Source organism: Centrocercus urophasianus, unplaced genomic scaffold, assembly GCF_019232065.1.
Source record: "Centrocercus urophasianus isolate 14NV4802_14NV808 unplaced genomic scaffold, USGS_Curo_1.0 seq_34, whole genome shotgun sequence".
NCBI lineage: Eukaryota > Metazoa > Chordata > Aves > Galliformes > Phasianidae > Centrocercus > Centrocercus urophasianus.
Window position 1 is genome coordinate 6,297,759 of NW_024884911.1, and position 20,400 is coordinate 6,318,158.

General features: G+C 52.2%; 1 protein-coding gene across 6 annotated transcripts in view; it reads right to left on the reverse strand.

Moving 5' to 3' along the window:
- Nucleotides 1-20,400, reverse strand: part of GPSM1 (G protein signaling modulator 1) — a 52,335-nt gene that overhangs the window by 5,773 nt on the left and 26,162 nt on the right. For 4 of the 6 annotated variants that reach the window (XM_042830787.1, XM_042830786.1, XM_042830788.1 and 1 more), the window contains exons 10-11: nt 12,723-12,793; nt 10,836-11,015 (exon numbers count right to left, since the gene is read on the reverse strand). In XM_042830787.1, coding sequence (XP_042686721.1) covers nt 10,836-11,015; nt 12,723-12,793 — 251 coding nt within the window. The remainder of the gene's footprint in view (nt 1-10,835; nt 11,016-12,722; nt 12,794-20,400) is intronic. The other 2 variants (XM_042830791.1, XM_042830790.1) reach the window with 1 other exon arrangement.

Sequence of the window (20,400 nt, forward strand, 5' to 3'; positions counted from 1 at the left end):
ACTGCAGCTTTGCTCCTGTTCTCTACGAGAGAGCAGAGCAGCCAGCAGCCTGGCTAACAACAGCCTGGCAGCCCCACTTGCTTACCTGAAACACACCTCCCTCCCTGGAAGGCGGCAGGGATGCTGTGTGCTGGTGCAAGCAGCAGGCTGTTCAGCCTGCCAGGTGGGATCCAGGATGTGTCAAACACAGCTGCAGTGCTGGGAACACAGGGAGCAACAGTACCAGCACTGGGCTGCCCTGAGCTCCTCAACCTGCAGGTTATTACTGCCCGGTGAAGCACAGCTGTGTGCTCACCAGTGCTAAACAGAACCTCTCACCCTCAGCCCAGCTCTGTCCCCTGGGCACAAAGCAGCCATAGGGGCCAAACCCCACTGCTCTGCCAGACTGGCTTCTCCTCTATGTCCCCATACAGCAGGGCCAAGGGATAACACAGCAGGTTTCAGTGCTGCTCCCACAGCCATTCCTTGGAGAGCGCTTCCTCAGCAACCTGTCCAGCAACAGTTCCTCCTCATCCCATTTCAGTGATTAGACAACGCAGAGATGAAGGGATTCACCAAGTGGCAGAGAAGGAACAGGACCCTGCACCCCATCCCAGCACCCCATCCCCAGAGCTGACCTTTTGACTGCAGACACTTCCCAGACAAACTGTGCTTTGGACCCAGCAGATATTCACCCCGACACATCCATGCCCGTGTGTCATCTCCTATCTGTCTCTCCCCTACCAACCAGATGCATCCCAAGCATTTACCCGCTCTCTTTTCAGGCAGCTGACCCAAAATCACCAAGCAGGAGCAGCACCAGCAGCACTTCACGCAATACACACAGCACTGCCTTCTGCTCCATCACCCCAGCGCCCCATGGAGGAGCCAACAGCAGCACCGCTGTGCACCCCAAAGCCTGGCATTAGGTCCAACCTCATTGCTCCAGCTGCGCAGGGTGGGCACCTGAGGGGGTGCTGGGATGAGCATCCAGAAGGCAAAGGAGGAGTAGGAGGAGGAGGCAGGAGGAAACCCAGGTTGGATGCCTCAGTTTGATGCAGAGGCAAAGCACCCTCCACCCCTGCTCCCAGCACAGCAGCGGGGCTGCTCCAGTCCCAGCAGTTGGCTGCTGCCTTGGCTACTCGTTGGCTCAGAGCTGTGAAACTCGCACAGCCTGCGCCCAGGGCAGCGCTCCACCCACCCGAAGAGCTCCCCCAGCACCGCTCCTGCAAGGCATCCGCACGGCACCAGTTGCTTCGCGGGTTGCTGCATCCGCTTCCCAGGGAGTAGCACGGATATTGGTAACACAAAGTTCAAAATGAATCCAGCAGCCAACTTTAAAAGCAGCCTCACTTTTCCAGCATCCACAAGCTCTATCCAAGCCGTGACCCGAGGAACCCCACCTTCTGTCTCTCTACACGCATCCCCCCCACGCTCCAGAAACAGAAAAGCAGAGCCCACAGAAAGCCGCGCTGCGCTCACCGACCTGGGCAGCCGCTCTGCCGGCTCCGCTCGCAGGCGGCTCTGTTTGCCGTGCGCTCCCCAGGGGCTCCGCTCAGCACCGAAGCACAGATTTACACAGAGCAGAGGACCGCCAGCCCCGGCATGAAGCCCCAGCCCCACCGCCGTGCCGTTCTCCCCCCGCAGCCGCATCCCCGCTCTCGCTTCGCCCTCACCTCGCTGCCACGATCCCGGCGCTGTTCGCCGATGCTCTCCGACGCAGCGCGGAGCTATGTGAATATTTAGCTTTCCCTCCACCTCCTCGCCTCCCACCCGCCGCGCACACTTCGCCTTAAAAATAGATCGGGATCGATTTTGCCGAACGACATCTGCAAAAGCGCTCAGCTCCGCGGGCAGCGGACGCACCGTGCGCCTGCAGGCACGATCTGATGGCTCAGATTTAAAGCACTGAAATACCCAGGGGCCCGAGTCGGCTCCCGAGAGCCCTCCTGCTCCACGTGCTGTCAGGGATGTGATTTTTTTTGGCCCTGCTGCAGAAGATACACAGCCACGAATTGAATCTGAATTTAAACGCAGCCCTGGTTAACAGAGGGAACGTTGTGATCGTAATGAGATTCTAAGCACAGAAGGGATGGGAACACCGTGCAACAGCCCGGGGACAGGTTTTACATTTGTGAAATGCAAACAAACGTGGGTTTGAACTGTGGGATGGGTCACCAGGAAGAGAAGCAGCAACAAAACAGTGCATTGCCCCCTTGGCTCTCCATCCACGCTGCCCTCTGACCCTCCTGCCCACCTTTTTTGCAGAAGTGGGGAATGTCTGAACCTGAACAAAAACAGGTTTTCCATCACCCTGCACAGTCTGGGCTTCAGAACAGAGCAGGCAAAAACCAATTAGTGTGTGGGTCTGGTGCCATAGGCTGTGGAAGAAAGAAGATTGGGAATCTGTCTAAAGTGAAGCTGCTGCCTGCAGAGCTCAGCTACTAAGCTACCACTCTGTTCATGATTTAATTGTAAGAAATGCTGCAGCAAATGAAGAAGGGGGCAGGGATGAGAAATGGGCCACTGCCATACTCCGTGCAGGACACTGCTGCACACCAGCACAGGCACTGCCACACCTCTTGTGAGCTGCATATCTGCACCATGGTTGCTGCCTCTGCACCACTGTGCTGAGGGGATGCTTTAGGGCAGAGAGAAGTGGGGTTGTGAGCCACAGCTGAGCCCCTGCCCTGTATCTGAAGAGCCAAAGTTGGAGACAGCCCCATCAGAGCACATGGAGCAGGCACAGAGGGTGACATGCAGAAGATGGGGCTGACCCAGCAGCTGAGCCCTCGGAACAGCAAAGAGCACTTTTTGCACCTGGGCACAGGATACAGTGAAAAGCAGCAAGCAGAGCATCCCTGACCTGCAGAGTCAGCACCTGAACCCTCCCCTGCAGCCCCCTGTGTACCCTGGCCTATGGTGGTCCCAGCAGCCCCATACACACACACTGCAAACACAGACGTGCCCAACGCTTTTCCCTTCCAATATGAAATTATCACCCTTCCTTGGACTGTTTTCAAAGATTTTTTTTTTTCCCTTTAAACAACTCGCCCACTCATCCCTATAAACGCCGGTGCTAAAAGCTGGTTCTGTTGTTAGGATTGCAAATAGCTCGGGCTTTATTGTTTCAAACAAAATCAAAATAGCTCACCCACACTCCCTCCTTCCCTAATGCCTCAACTGCTGACCTGCTGGGAGCGTGCCCTGCTGCTGTACATGGTGCAAACCCACACCTTGAGAGCAGCAGCTCAGCACAGCCCCATCTCTGCCCTCCCTTGGAGCGCAGTGCCCATGGCAGTGTCCCCAACACCTCTGCTGCTCACCATGCCAGCATGCTCAGATGCAGCCACTTTGTGCCATGGCCTCATTAATCCCAGGGTTACATTTCCTCCCTCTGCTGGAAACAGCCCTGATGCATGCAGACAGTCCTACAACAACGCTCTGCAGTTAAGGCCGTGAGTTTTCCCTGGAGGTTTTGACCACTCTTACAGCACCAGGTTGGGTTCCTGTTACCACTGAGGCCCAGATTCAGCCCTCACGTTTTTAACCACAACCCAAGGACACAAATCAGAAGCACAGTCACTCCAGATCAGCCTCTTCAGGCTGGGTAGGGGGATGGCCAACTCCAGAGGATCAATTAACCACCAGGAGCAGTCCAAGCTCCTTGCCCCAAGCCATCAGGGCCATGGGCTGATGCCATAGAGCAGTGAATTCTCAACATGTAATCAGCAGAGCTTTCCCCACACAGCCAAGCAGCAAAGCCAAGCAGAGCTCATTGCAGCAACACACACTCCATTGCTTTAAATGATATAACCCACGTTCACGACTCAGGAAGGCAGAAGTAAGGTTAACAAACAGTGCTCACACCCACAGTGCACACCTCACCTCCTACAAACGCCCCTCGCCGCAGCAAACGCCTGACTCCTAATTATTATTTACACATATCCAGCAATGCCTGAAGGCCTCCTCCAACATCAAGGGCTCTCACCATGCATGGAGCCCACGGAACATGAAATCCCAGCCCCACTGCAGGCAGGGTGAGTCCTGGGGTGGCTCTGTGGCTTTGCAGCACACCCCAATAAGCAAATCCATAGGGAGCGCTGCAGAGACCTGCTCCCCCACCCCAGTGCAGGATGCACAGATACCATAAGCTGGGGTGAGCAGGTGAGGGTCATGGGGACCCTTGGGGTCCCCCCTCCAATTGCACGTGGAGCCCTGCTCCAGGCTCACTCCCTGCCAGGAGCAAACTGCAGCCTTCTGGGGCTGCACGTGGAATGGGATGAAGCCAGGTGTGCTGGAAAAAGAAAAAAAAACACACATTGTTTGGTCTTTTTTAGATTAATTGGTGTTAATTGCCTCAGGGAGGTTTGAAAATAGCACTGCTAATGGGAAACGTGGATGAAGGTGAGTGGAGCCTCGTGACTGCCACATTAACCCCAGACTGGGGCTCCTGGGTCTGCCCAGCTGGCAGCTCACACTGGGGCACACACAGGCAAAACCCCATAGCAGCCACTTTCAGCCCTGTGTGGGGGCACAGAGCCCCAGGGAGCAGCATCCAGACCTCCCTGCTCTCCTCTTTGCAGTCTGCAAAGCACATCCACAGCCTCACTGCTTCTTGCGCTCCCACCTGCCTCAACCAACAATATTTGTGAATGACAAGCAAACCAAATCCCCCCTGACTGGAGGTGTGTCTCTGTGTCATCCACTGTCACTGCCCAGTGATCTCAGGGTTACATTGATTTACACCCAAGCAGAACCCAGACTGACATTTTAAGCTCTTTTGGCACGTGCAGTTGATTGCACGCAAGGAGGTGAAACCGCAGACGCACCGAGTGCCCCGGGCACAGCACAGCCCCCAGGAATGAGAGAGGAGTTCCAGATTCAGAGAGAAGTCAAACATTCCGAGTTTTATGGCTCTGTGTCTGGCTGCAATTCGTTCCTTTTTGTCAGTATTGTTCTGTTTAAAGTGACAGTTTCTAGGAAATGCTCAGCTCATCGTCCCTCTCCCTGCCCTGTACCACCCGAGGGCTGACAGTTTGCTGGGAGAAAAGGCTGCACGAGGAGGAAAGCAGACCTCAATTACAGCTTCAAAGTGCCAGTAACTGACAACCCGGTTAGGGTGAGCCAGGGGAAAAAGAAATGTGTTTCAGGAGCTGGGTCAGCCAGCTCCAGCATGGCCAGGCTGCAGAGCTCCTGTCCTCACCTCCAGTAAACGGCTGCAGTGGGACCTGGGACAACAATTTCAGGTTACATTCCTCTGGTTGCAGTCTCTTTTCCAGTGCTTTCAGCTCCAAGGCCACCCTCCAGCTACAGATGGGATACAAGGGCTCAGATATGCCTTCATGCAGTCCCCAGCACTTGTGCCAAGACACTGAGAAGCATCCAGGCCTGGGGTCCACAGTGTGACCTCTGCACAACTGAGGGCTTGCACAGCCCTCCTGCACTTGGGTGTGCTCTCCTCTCTGCTCACAAGCACAGGCTTGCTTCAAATCCACAAACCCACCTCCCAAACCTGCCCTTCTGCACGGGAGGCAGAGCAAGGTAAGGAAGAACATTACAGCCATGCACCCCACAGCACTGCCTGCCCCAAGGAGCAGCCCAGCCCCGCTGCATTCCCCAGGCACAGCAAAGGGCTGCAGAGTTGCCAGTCCTACCCAGCCTCCCTCGTGCTCACGTGGTCTCATTGGATAATTACAGAGAAAAGCAAGGCAATTCCCAATTTTAGTGCCATTATAAAACAGAGAGGGGGAATTCATTACCTGGCAGCTGTTATTATTTAAGGAAGAAGCTGATAATTTACCACTGAGGCAACGAGTGCAGCAGAGGCATCGCATGCCAGAAAACACTGCTGCCTCCCCCCTCCGCCCCATGCAGTTCCTCTGCAGTGATTCTCTACCTCCCCACTCATTTCCCTGCATAAAGTCCCAGCGAGGAGCAGCACCTCAGGACTCTGCATTGGAAAACACACACGGTTCCAGCTCTGCTGTCCCTGCTGCAGCCCTTGATGTAGGAAGGCACTTTGGGCTCATGTGTGCAACCATCCCACGAAAGGAGCCAGAAAGAAGGGCCCCAGTGCTTAACAAAGAGTCTCAGACAGACATGCGGTCAGAAGGGTTGGATGCATGTTTTAAGATGATGCAACCAGATTACTGCTGCTTCTCAGAGCAGCCTGCATCCTGTAATTCTCTCAACGTCCACCAGGCCTGCAGTCACATCTCCCAGGTCTGCACCCACACCAAGTGCTGCTGGACATCTCACTAAGCAAAGAGGAAGGAACAGCCTGATGGTGACACAGCTTGGTGGGCTCCAGCAGGACTGACTCCAGCACAGTCTTGGAGTGCCACAGGAACAGCCTTACCCATCACAGCAGCCACCCACCCCTCCAGCTCCAGCTTTCTTGGAGCATGTTCACACCAGAAAGTCTGACCAGCCATAATGGCATAATTATACCACGCAGCTAAACAAAAGGCTGGGAGATAAAGGAGGGCATGCGTTGGCATGGAGGGAGTTCACACATCAATCAGATCATTACATCATCTCAAAAGAGAGGGAAGATGCAGAGAGCCACACAGCAGCCAAGCATAGGGCACCCACATCAAGCTCTGACCAGACAGCACAGGGACTGAGCTCTCATGGGCCACACAGAGGATCAACCCACCAGGACGTCGAGAGAGAGAGACAACAACATGGAAGAACTCTGGCACCCTGCCTGCAGGGGTGTCAACTACAACATTCTCCCTTCTTTTATGGTCGCTTCCCACTGTAAGCACAAAGCAGGTCTTATAAAAACATTTGTCCCAGGGAATGTTTGGAGATACAGCACGCTGTGCGTGTGTTCTGTGTCTAAATACATCAGCCCATCTCTGCAAGTCCTCATTGCACACAGCTCCTCTATCATGAGCTACAAATGGCCCCCACAAGGGCTGGGGTGGTTTAGGAGCCAGGAAGGACTCCTGGGGCTGATGCTCTCCACTGGGGAGACTGGAGTCCAGATGAGCAGCACCATTTCAGAACCACTGACCCCCCAAGGAGGGTAGTGGGTGAGGGGTGGTCCTTTCCTCTGTGCTTTTTCCCAGCAGCCCAGTAAGCACCATGCAGCCCCTGAAGCCAGGCTCACACAGTCCCACAGATCCCAGTGCCTTCAGCTCAGTGCTGCCCTCAGAAGCCATGCCCAGCAGTAGGACAAATCCCCAGGCAGATTTTTTCAAGAATACAGAGCATCTTTGTTCCCCCGGCCCTCTCCTGCCTTCTCAGAGATGTTGCTTTCTCTGACAGGGGAGTGAAGGACCCAACCACACCAACCTGTGCTCACCTGATGCTTCTGAAGCATCAGAAGTCCCCTCCATGGGGGAACCCTCTGCAAAATGCGGTTGCTGCCAGTCCTCTAGGAGCCTGTGCATTAGGACCTTCTCCCCCAAGGAGGAAAGGGTTACGTTATGACCGAGCCTCTGATGTCTGCAAGCTTCACATGGTGCAAAACCCTCTGCTTTGATGTTGTTTTAAACACAGCAAAAGCCAACAGAAAATCTCAGGCCTGGCCACCCAGCTATAGGCACAAGGACTGAGCCCTGATACACAGACTGCTGCTACAACAGGGGGAAAACACGACCATGTGTGGCTCACCCCACAGCTGCTCCCACACCACAGCCTGCAGTGACCCACAGCTCTGGGCGTCCCATCAGATCCCACACCAGCCCCAGTGCAGACAGGCAAACAGGACCCTTGCGTCATGTCCCAGTAGTGATGAAGCCCCTCTGTGCCCAAGACCTTCCCACCCCCAACAGAAAGCTGTGAGCCCACAGAGGGGCCTCCACCCACATCCTACCTTACGCAGAGCCTGAGCCATGGCTTCTCCCACCCATCCCAGCATCGCCACAGCTTTGCCAACAGACTGAGCCCTGCTCCCAGAGCCCGGCTGCCAGCAGGGCCAGGCTCCTCTCCATCCCCAGTGCCTCACCTCCCCTTCCACTTTTCCCTGCCTCCTCCCATGGGGAGTTTCCCAGCAGTTCAGTAATTAGCATCATCATCACTGATGCTAATAACAACACCACAGCTCTGCCATCCAAAGCTCAAACAACTTTACAGCCACCATCACGCCTCTGTAAGCTCCTGGGGTTGGCAGGGGAGCAGCAGTGCCTCTCCCCAGGTGGGGAGGAGACGGTGAACAGACATAGAGAGACCTGTTCAGGGCCTGGGAGGTTTGTTCTGAGCTCATGTCTTCCGAGTGCAGGTACGGTGACATCCCATACACTCACCCAGATCAGCCATTGGAGCACACTGCTAATGAAGTACTTGCTGTTAACTGATGGATTAAAGATTTTTTGCTTTGAGCATTTGCAAGATGAGGAATAGGAGGGGGCTGCGGTCTGAACAGCCTGACCAAAGCCAGCTCTGTGGGAGGGAGAGCAAGAGAAAGGGTCTGAGCTGGGCTCCGGCCTCTCTTTGCTCTTGGGTGGGGTTTGCTACATTTCATTTAAAAAGGCACAGATGGAAACAGAGCTTTTCAACAAAGCCCACCCACACTCCCATCCAACAGAGCAATGGGACAAAAGCCAAATGCAAGATGTTGACTTGAAAGGTTCGGAGGTCTGGGCTTCACTACAAAGCCAAGCTGGCATCACTGTCAGCTGGGAGCACGGAAACCAGACAGGATTCACCTGAAGTAACCCAGAGCACACTGCACAGCCACTGCCCAGGCAGCAGAGCCCTTCGTGTAGGGCACTGTGTGTGTGGCAGGGCAGGGTCTGAGGCACAAGCTGTGTCCCAGTGGGGCTCTGCACATCAAAGCCTTTGTAGGGCTGGGCACATAGCACAGACACGGTGCTGGTGAGTCCAAAACCCAAACACCCAAAGTGAGATGAAGCCCTCCAGCAGCAGGCTCAGCCCTGCAGTCTGGTCTCCAGGGCTGTGCACAGGCATGGATGCAGCGTTCTTCCCTCCCTCATCCCCATGCAGAGCTCCTGGATGTCCAAAGGTATTTCAAAAGCTTTTAGGAAAAAGGTCGTGCACACCTCCACCTTCCTTCAGTACAGCTACCTCTGAGAACAAGCACCATCTAACACATCACACTTATTATGGGACACAGGCTACAATCTGTTAGCTACCAAGACGGGCATTCTCCAAAACATAAGACAGACAGTTGCCCTTCTCCTCAAGCCAAGTGCATGGCTTGCATCATCTATTCTCTCCTGGGACAAAATGGGTATGTTTAGTGTCTGTGAGGAGGGAGATGCTCTGTTTCCCTGCTGCTCTGCCTGTCTCAAGTTCACTCTCTCTGCTATTTGCCCAACCAGGTGCACCAGGAATGCTTAGGGGCTGAACTTAAAACGAACTCTCCCACAAATCCAGAGTGAGCAGGTAGAGTCAAGGCACTACAAAGCCTGGGCACCTTGGAGAGCCTTTCCATGCCTCCTCACCATTCACCAAACCCCTGTATGTACAGTGACAACTTACTGGTGGCTGGCAGCATCCCAGGGGCCCTTCCCACACACTGAGCCCTGTGTGCTCACACACACTTCAGGAACACTCTTTGCCTTACTCTTGCTGGAGCACAGCTTTTGTTTATTTTCTGGCTGAGTGTCCGAGTTAAAAATACAAGGCTATTTCTGGCAGAAGCGGGCTGGGTTTTTTTTCTGCCTTTGTATTCCCTCAGATGCCCCCATGCTGCTGTCTCCTTTCTGGCTGATGAGCTCTGTTTTCCTTCCCAACGATCATGTTTGCACCGGTGAGCAGCAGGAAATGCTTTTCCTATTAGGCCATTTCCACCGACACCATTGGGAATGAAACAGCAGCTCAGAGAAGTCTAAAAGAAACAATTGTTGTAGAAATTCTGTCTGCAGCGGTCAGACAACGGAACAGAAAACCAGGACTGTCTGTGGCCAGAAGAGGATGTGCATGGCTGCACAGATCAGGATGTGTTCTACCTGCAGCCTGCAGTATGGGAGCAAAGAACCATGTTCAAATATCCCCTCTCTACAGGCAGGCTTCATCCCAAGCTCTGAAGCTCAGACCCTTTCTTACCTAACATAAAAAATATTGTATTGTGTTCTTTTCTTAAGCACCAAGGAAAAACAGGTGTCTGTCTCCTGGCTTGGATTGATTCTGCCTGGATTCAAGTGAGTGATCACAGAACTGCATACACCGAGGCTGTAATGCACCACTAAAGCAGGAGCACCCATGCTATCAGGAAGTTGCATGTTACAACACACCCCAGCAGCAGCAAGCTGAGGATTCGGGGCTTCTCGCAGAGTCTGAACATCTCTGAGCCTCCTCCCAGGTCTTAGAAATGTGCCATGGTTTGTGGGTGCAATTCTCATCTTCAAAACTGAGAACGAAACCAACACAGTTGCAGGAAACCTCCCCAGTGCATCATGTTTGCCAGTGTCACAGCATGAGCATCAACTCAACCAGAACACAGCAGCCCAACAAACAGCTCAGTTGTTTGGGCTAAAGACATCAAAAAAAGACACAGTAAGAGCTTTCCAGGACTCAGATGTCCATCAGCTTTGGGGAACCAAGCACAGCCTGAGTCAGAGATGCTCAGCACCAACCAAGGAACGTACCACACACCCATAACCCGTAAATCACCAACATCATGGCCAGCTCCTGCCCTTTTGCAAGCACGCTTCATCTGATTTCCTTCCAGAGAGAAGCTCCTAGGCAAGGATTTGCCATCATCTCATCCCAATCACCGACTTATTAAAGCACGCTCTGCATACTGAGCACGTAGGCTCTGCTTCCCATCCAACAGCCACGCCACTACCCCTCCCCCAGAGCTTGGAAAGGGGGAAGGAATGATGATATCCTAAGAAGCTCCCAGATGAGCACTAGAGGAGAAAACCACTTCTTCCTACCGACTGTGGCACTTGCACTCGGACTTGGCTGCTATCCAGGGGTGATGCGCACGGCCCTTGGGGCCTCCTCTCCAAACCCAGTTGGTGCTCTCGGTATTTCTTCGACCTCACAGGTAAAGACAAGAACTCTTTTCCCGAGATCTTCAGGTCTCCCACGTGATGGCTGTCCCCATTCTGGTCCTTGGGAAAGCAAGAAATAGTTCTTGTACAAATTGTTTGCATCGAGACCTGCCGCCCTAAGATTCAGAGTACAGCAGATGCACAGAAAAAAGAAGTTAACGTGGCTTTTAGGCTGCGTGAGCTGATATATTTTGTGTATCGTCACAGAGGATGATTTTAACGAGTGGCAGGGAAGCATCACCCAAACAACACACAATAGTCAACTCCTCCACTGGGAGAGGTGAGAGAGAAGGAGCATCCCCTTAAAAAGAAACAAAAAGCAGGGATAGGGGGGTAAGGGCATGGCTGGCTTATTTACAGATACAGGAGGTGATGGCTGAAAGGTGCCTCCACCAGGAGGGCTGACCCTACCCCAGCAGCTCAGCAGGAAAGGCAGGAGCCCCATTTGGCCCCTTCACCAAGCCCTGTGTTACAGCAGTGCATGGGGACTCAACAACTGCAGCAGGTGGCTACAGGCAGTCCCCTGCTCCCTTGCTTCTGTCCTCCTTTGCTCTCTTCAATGCCTACGCAGGAGTTTTCCACCCCTTACAGTACAAACAGGAATAGTGAGAATGAATAAGTTTCAATTCTTTAGATGTTTATCAGCAGGACTGACTGCAGCCTGGCTGGTGTCCACACCTTGAAAAGCAGGCAGTTAAGTGGCAGCACAGAAGCTGCTTTGCTGCTGTGGATAGAGGCTTCAAACTGCTTCCTTCGTGCCAAAAGGATGGATGACTCAATTACAGCATGTAAGCACCTTCGGGGTGAAAGCCAGTGTGTGATAAAGAATTTTTAGTCTGGTGGAAAGAAGAATAAACAAAGACTGACAGCTGGGAGCCAAAAGCAAAGATCAAAACTAGGAGCAGGGCTGGTGATAGCAGCGCACGCTGCTGCCCACTGGACTCCAGGGTCCTGTGCCCCAAACACAGCTCCTATTTGCTCCCACCAGAACCCCTGAAGCTCACCCACCCCTCTGCCTTGAAGGAGGCTCAGCTGTTACAGCATTAGCAGCGAACCAGCAAACCACACACCAGCAAAACTAAGCACTGGGTTGGGACATGCAGCCGAGCATCCTGCTGGCACTGCTGTCCCCGTGATGCTCTCCAGCCCAAAGGCCCAGCACAGGGCCCACCCAGACCCCTTCCCCAAGGTGAGCTTGATGAAGCCTTACAGCAAATCAACAGCTGCCCCTGGGCAGACCAGCAACTCTGTACAGGATTTTCTGAGGGATGTAAATGAGCCCCATAGGTAGGAAGGCTCAGTGCCTGCAGCTGTCTGTAGAAGCAGCCTTTGCCCTGGGGAGAGATGGAGTGCTGCTCTGCTCAGATCTGACATTTCCAGCAGTGCACTGGAGCAGAAGTCCTCAGAGCCTCTTGAAACAAAACCCTCCACCTCCTGCAAGGCACAGCTCCCACTTCGGACCTCTCCTTCCTCCCCGCACTGAGCAAAGCACTCTGCTGGGTTAAAAACATGCTGAGATGTGCCACCAGCCACAAAAGGGACTAAACCACTCCCCTTATCCTCTTCAATAGAGGACTTTAAAAAAAAAAAAGTTCAGAATAGCCTTTTTCAGCTTTCAGTTAAATGTCTCTCCTCCAGGCTCTCTAGAAACCCTCTTTGGTTAATCCCACTGACTCCAATGACACCAATTGCGTCCTTCCCTCAGCGAGCCATCGCAGATTGCTACCCACACTCAGTCCCCAGGGCCAGGCAGGCTGCTTTGCTTACCTTTTCAGAAGGGAACTTCAGGAGGTCTAAGCTGTCCATGCTGTTCCTTTGGACTCTCTTGGGCCTGGCTCCTGCAAAACAACACACTTTTGCATCAGGAGGTGTCAGAGCAGGACAGCCCCTCCGCTCCCACTGCTGCAAAGTCAGACAGATGGGATGCTGCAGCTGCACTCTGTCCTTGAGGTTCAGATGTGTTTTCTCTCCGTTGTTTTGAATCTTTTTCAAAGTGCTATCACAGCACAGTCAGCAACAGCCAGAGCTGCACAAACCAGCAGCAGGGCCGCACCGTGACCATGGGTCTCATCTCTGGAATTTCAGAGTTGCTGCCCCCACCTCAAGCATGAGAAGCCAGGGGGCTGGCATTGAGAAAAATGATGACAAAAACATAACATGTGGGATTGTTGTTTTATCTTCATGTTTTTAGCTTAAAGAACGTGTCTGGGATGCAGCTCAGAGCCTCTCTGTAGTCACAAGGGCTAGAAAACTAAGCAAAAGAGCAAACTTTCATGGGTCTAGCATCAAGAAGATGGAAACTTCGCCTTCCCAGGTCATAAAATTTGAAAATACATGCGATACGTTGTATTTCATATAAGCTGAAGGTTTTATTTAGCTGAGAGCCAGGCAATGCCCCACATCAGCAAAGCCAAGCAAGGCAGAAAGAGAACCATTGGACTGAGGTCCCATGACAACAACTCCCAAGCTTGGGGGGATGTCCTGCAGGAGGATGAGGAGTGCATGTGAGTTGAAAGCCATCCTCGTGCAGAGCCCTGAGAACGGAAACCACTGAGCTGCAAGCAGTTCCTGCAGCAGCAAACTCATCGAGCACGAGGGTCCCTCGGTTTCCCACCAGCATCTAAACAGCACTGCTGCTTATCCCACAGCCTTGCCTGCCCTCATTAAAGAGCACAGGTCTTACCGTTTTGATTTCAGCCCTTGGCTTATGTTAACTAAGCTGCCTTAACTAAGCTACCACATCTTTGCTGGTTGCCTGTGGGCACCAGCAGGATGGAGGGGTCTCCTCTCACATTGCCAGGAGAGCAAAGTAAGATAAATCAGATGGCACACGTGGGTTTGGCAGCGATGCCCAAGAGGTGAGCTCTGCTCCTGGAAGCCAGCGTGCGTCACAGCAGCTTCTAATGACTGCTTCCAGGAAAGCCCTGAAGAAGCAGCGTGTGCCTGATTAGATAAACACACGTCACTTCTAACATTGTTGTTAATTACACACCTCTGTCCTCAGGTGCTTTGGTGCGTTCACAACAGCATTAAACCACTGGCCAGCGACCATCAATCTGATCTGAGAAAACTTGCCTTCCTCCTTTGTTAATTAAATATACATAGTCAGATTGCCCCAGCAATTAGGGCACACAAAACAATTAATCTTTTCCAGCTATTTTGGTGATGTTCCTCTACTAGCTCACAGACCTCGCACTCAGGTGAGCCAAGAGAGGACCTACAAACCCAACTCCAAGCATTCCAACACAGCTATCTGCCTCCAGAACAAAACACAACCAGCCACAAGGCCAAGTGGGGCCCCAAATGCACCCATTTCCATTCTCCCAATCACTCCAGAGCCCACACATGCCCATCTTCCAGCAGAGCAGAGAGATACTCACAAGCACACTGCAACAGAAGGAATCCCATCAGCTTGCTGTCCCCAGGCAGGATGGTCCCCCAGACAGCTCCAGACTGTGTGTGCTGCCCCTACCTCCTCCAAAGTCCCTTTTCCCAGCAGCAAGCACAGCCCTAATGCCATACAGACATCCCCATCCTCCTCCTCATCCCCAGCACCAACCGACAGTGGTGGAGGCAGCAGCCTGAGCAGCTGAAAACCCGTGTCTGTTCCTCTGTAAGCTTTTCTCTCCTCTCTCCAGTATTTATTGGCATGTTTACCAAGCCAACTGCAGAGTAACCAAAAACCTCAGGGGCATTTCTAAATGCTCTCTCTGTCTTTAAGGTTTGCTGAGGTCTCTAATAAGAGCAAGCTGAAACCTTCTTGTGAACATCAGCTGAGCACAGCTGCTGACTGCCTGCATTCATGGCTTGTTTTCCTGCAGCTCCTCAGATGTTGTCCTTCTCAGCACTCAGGGGGTGTTGTTGCTTTTTAAATTTTCCCCCTCCCAAAATTCCCCCCCCCCCCCCATATGGGACAGATAGAGGAAAGGGGGGGTTTTTGTGTTTTTTTTTTTAAATGTTTGGTTTTTGCTCTTGCAGTTTGGTGCCTGGGGTGTTCAACGGTTTCCACATTCCTCTGTTTTAAAACTGGAAGCAGCTCCTCCCCACCTACGAGGGAGAAATGAATCCCAGGGAAAGCTGACAGGAAGACAGCAATGGGGAGTAAGTGAGACATCCTCGCCTCTCCTGGCTCCCTCATCCCTCATCCCAAGCTACTCCCTGCTTTTCTGTCCTTGGAACACTAACCCAATTTACGCACCTCCAGACAATTCTCTCTCACACCCATGCTCTACAGAGATGCAGAGACCCCCATTCTTGTGCTACCTATGATGACACAGACAGCATGCTTTATTCCCAACCTTTTTTCTCAGCCAGAAGTTGGGTGGTGCTGTCCTTGTGCTGTTCAGGCTGAATGATGTAGGGCAACTCTGCTTCTCACATTTAGGGAAAAGATCACACCAGCCTCTTTTGCAAAAGCCTCTGATAGCACCTGCTCAGCACATCACTTTGTGGGGTTCCAGTCCCTGCTGGGCAGCGAGGCACAGGGACCAGCTGTGTTCCTCCCAGGAAGACACACTCACACAGCAAGAATTCTCTCTCAGTACCTTGCTACCATACAAGATGTAGCCGTAGAGAACTCAAGAAGTGTTTTATCACAGAACAGCCATGGACTGCGCCACACAGATCTGCAGTAGGGTAAAACTGGGCAGGCAGAGGGGGCAGTTCTGTTCCTGCATCCTGCTGGCACTCTTGGGATCTCAGCATTGACAAGATCGAGCACAACATGTGCAGCAGCAGCAGCTCAGGGAGCCCTGCCAGGAGCTCTCATCAAGTTGACATGTGCTATGAGGACTCCTAGGAGGAGGACTTCTCCATAGACAGAGCAAGCTCCCAAGCACAGAGCACCCGACAGTTCTATTTGCAGGCCTGGAACAAGCCATCTCCCTCTGGGTGGCTGTACCTGAATTAAAGCTGACAGTGAACTCCACAGAAAACTGCTGGGGAAAGGTTACATGGCCAACACTGCTCCTGCCCTCCCTCCAGCTCTCACAGCTGAGCAGCACACACAGCAGCTCAGGGGCAGCAGTTACCCCACAGAGCACAAATCTCAGCACAAGCACTTGAAAAGGCCATTTCTCTCTACACTCAAATCAACTGAAATACCAACTTGTCTTCTGGACCAGCCTGTTGCCCTCTCACATTTGCACAGACCCCAGCATTTTCAGATCCTTGGTTCTGGCAGACAGCTCCAAATATTGTTAAATCTGATTCAATTAGAGCAGCCGAGCAGTCGGCTGGGGAGAAAGACAGCTCTGTAAACCCCAGCCACAACTGCAGAGATACAACCCAGCAATCTCAATGGGCACAGAGCATCTCAAATCTCACACTGCTGACACCTAATCAGGACATCTCCGCTGAGCTAGTGCTCCATTATTACTGCCAGTGCTCTTCAGAGAGGAGAGGAGGAGGATAAAAACCACAGCAGCAAGGAAAATAATAGAATCCAGCAAAACAGGCATCTCATTTAAGGCTTTAATTAGTCTTCAAACACATAATGGGTTCTGGTACTATAAATCCACTCGACCTCTATTAGTGCCAGCAGTTGCATGATAAATGCTGGCATTTGTTTTCCCAGTTGATGTTACTGGGATAGAGCAATGCTTTCTTCTAAATAGAGAAAGCAAATAGTATCAGTTATTTATGATGACTGAGCCATAAAAATGCTGGCACTGAGCTTTTGTGTGTCCATCTATGGGAAGGAGCATCTGCTCATCCAGCCACCTACTGGATTGGAAAGGACAAGGAAAATCCCAATATTTCTGGCCTCTACTATGGCTGAAGACACGGTGAGATGGCTAAAACAACCTTTCTCTCCCTGCCAACTATGTGAGAGCTCCGTGGTTCAGACAAAAGCTATGAACACATATGGCTTGGAAGAGAAAGGACACAAAAAGGACAAAGCCAACCCACAGCTAAGGGCCAGGGAGAGCAGCAAGAAGGTCACTTCCAGCACGTTGTCACATCAAACTTCCTCAGAAATGCTTTGCACCCACACAAGGTCCTGCATTCTCAGCCTTCTGTAGCAAAGCTGGAAGCCAAAGGACAGGAACAAAACCTCTTCTGCTGGGAAGATTGGGCTCCGGTGTTTGCTCTGCAGTGCTGTATTCATTGGCACACAGACCAGCACACAGCTGAGCAAATATCAACCCTCCAGACAAGATCCTGAGCACTACAAAAACCTTCTCCAGAATAACAGTTTTACAGTGGCTTCTCCCCCCTTCCACTCCTCCTCCCCCCGAAGGCAAAACCATCCCATCATAAAAATGCATATGTACAAACAATAGGCACGAACAAGAAGTTACTTTTGAATCAGGATTCTCATCTGCCTGGTTTGGCAGAAGACATTTTACGTACTTGGCACCCAAAGCTTACATCCTCCAGGATCCCACCTGACAACTGAACCCTGCATGGCAGCAGCGCTGCACATCTATGTTGCACCCAGGAGCTCCACAGAGTGCAGTCAGGTTGGGCACAGCCAGCACAGCTCAGGAGAGCTGCAGGCTCTGGGTAGAAGGTGATCCTACCTCTCACAGCCTTATGAACTCTTACTGATTGCTGTCACATCGATCACATCTTTGAGTCCAGCTCCTCCCCTTACACCCATCCATAATCATTATTTATCCTCTAGGTGAGGCTGGAATGGGAATTTCTGCAAAGAAAGCATTGGCAATTCAGGCCCAATAATGAAGCATCTGCCTGTATATGCAGGATACAGAACACACAGCACACCTAATGACACAGCACCTAACGAAGTCAAATACAAGCCTTGGGAAAGCTTGAAGCTGTGCCAGGGGTGGCCTCGTGTGACCATGGCCTCCCCCAGGCAAGGCTTCATAGATTAAACACTGTGGGGACAGGAGGATTTTCTGGGAGATAAACTGAACCCAGTAGAGCAAGCTGGGAGGGGGCATGGAACCTTGGGGCCAATTCAAGACCAGCCAGGATAGGCTTGGCAAGAACACCTGGTTTTTCTTCTATGAGCAAAACTTTCTCTGCCAGCATGTATAGAGCCTCATGTCCTCTGATCTTCTGTTGCCAGCTCACATTGAACAAGCAGGGATCAGAAAGGAACTGAGTGAGCTAGAAAGTGACATGTATTAGCCCAGGCAACACCTCCAGCAGCCAAACAAACCCAATTACAACAGCTGTGTCCTACAGGGCAAAAGAATGATACATAGTGAAGATACACGGTGATCAAAGGCCACAAAATCCTACAGAAAAAGGGGCAATATCCTTCATCCCTCCCCTCCTGTTTGATCTCATGCATCAGCCACCAGCCTGTAGGGCTTTCCATCTCCTGGGACACATTCAGCCACACAGGAATTTACATTTCTGAGCTCTGGTTGTCCCTACAAGCTCCCAGGTCTCCGTGCTAAGCCAAACTCTGCTGCCTCAGGGGCCAAAGGCTCTGTCCTTGCCCTGACCAGTGAAGTGCTAAAGCAGACCACAGTCAAGCATGCAAAGACCTTTAAAGATGAGAAGTAATTCTAGTTGGGTGAGGAAGAGCTTGTTTGGTTCTACTTGCAGCACTGCAAACAGGAGTATCTCGATGCTAAAGGCAACACTGCACTATTAGACAAAATTCTCATAACCATAGCTATTTCCTACGTGTTGGCTACCAAAGAAAACTGCCTGAGGAACTGTGCTGCTGAAAGCAGGCACAGCAGGGCTGGAACAGCAGCCAGAAGGGATGTCAGGTTCCCAGCTCCCATCTGGGCTGCTGGAAGGAGTTAACTGCTCCTATGAAGTCGCTGTCCCACAACAAGAGGTCCCTTGATTTAATGGGTGGCTTTGCCAAGGGCCACGTTGTACCTGTTCTGCCAAAGGAATCAAGCACAGGCTCCTTCCCTGCTCCTCCTTCCCTGGCACCAAGATGAAACATGCACCTGAGTTCCATTAGCACTACATCCTTTCCTCCAGGCCTGAAGCATTTCCTCTGTTCTGAGAAGCCTGACCTTAACACCAAAGCTGCACTTCACACTGACACTGGGAAGGAGGCTCATGTACAAAGCAAAATGAGAGAGCTAAACACTGCTCAAACTTTGGGAAGAATATTTTTTTAAGCCCCATGAAGTTAATGCTGGGACAGTCCGAGTTGAGCACTAAATAACTTGATTCAATTCCAAATGACTCAGAGGTTCGTCACCCCCCATCAGTGCTGCTGGAGTGATTTAGCAGCTGTAACAGCAGAGGTTACTCAGAGAAATTAGAAAAGACTCATCACAAAGATAATGCAGGGGCAGCCTTCAGATGCCTTGATTCTCCATCCAAGAGCTCCCTTCCCTGATCAGGCAGCACTCTTGTCCCTTCTCCCTTAAACATCCCCCCAGGGACCAGTGCAGCACTCAGAGCCCTCTGGACACCTTCCTGCAGTTGCCTTGGTGGGAGTGAGCATCCACACCCTGGAGCAGACCAAGCACAAACCTGAGCTCATCACCAGAGCAGCTAGCTCTCTGAGCACAAAACAAACATCTTCCAGGCCACCCTGCATTCTGCTTCAGAGGGCCACAGCTGGCTGTCCCCCAGCACAGTGCCTGACAGCACAATATAAAGGGAAGGCTGTGGCACAGCCTGAGGCACGGGAGAGCAGTGCTGCCTCCTTCCTGCTCTGCACCAGCCCAAGGCTGGGCTAACCAACCCATCCCAGCAGCCCTAAATGCTTCTTAGATACTTCAAAGATATTTAAAGCAAACAAACAAACAAGACTGGGGAAACATAAAAGCAGATTTTTTTTTTTCTCCTATCCCCAATTCATCTGAGGGTTCAAAGATCCCTGTGAAGAAGCTCAAAATCGCACTGAGGATGAAAAGATTCACATTCAGAGTCACATAGATCTGGTCGCTGCCCAGGAAGGAGATGGTTTGTGCCTGCCCAGGCTGCCCACCACCTGAAGCTCATCACCCAGGGATGAGCAGAGCCCATCACAGAACCCCTCCTGAAACCCAAGTGCAACCCAGCCTTGCGCCCACCTTTCTTTCAGCAGGGGATGTGCAGAGCAGGGGAAGCCTGGCTCACAGCGGAGCCCTTCCCTGCCCTCAGAGCTCACTGAGCACAGCTGGACAACAGCAGCAGCTGCATACTGCAAACAGCACAGAAACCACGCCAGGAACTCTGAAAGCAGCTACATGCCAACACCTCCTGGAACACCCACATCCTCCCACCCACACCAGCTGCCAGCAGAGGTGTTGCTCAGTGTCTCCTAGCACTGCTGCTGCCATGAGATGACAGCTGATGCTGACACACTGCTGAGCATGGAGGGAAAATAGTCCAGAGTTAGTTTTCCCTTCAGAGCAACACTGAGAACCCTCCTGCACTCACTGCCTGGCCAGGTCTGCTCTCACCCCTTCTACAGCAGCAAGTCCCTTCCCTACAGCCAGCAGACAGCCTGCAGCAAGTGCCAGCCTCCAGAGCAGGGAGCTGCCAAGGAACACTGCCAGGTCATGCT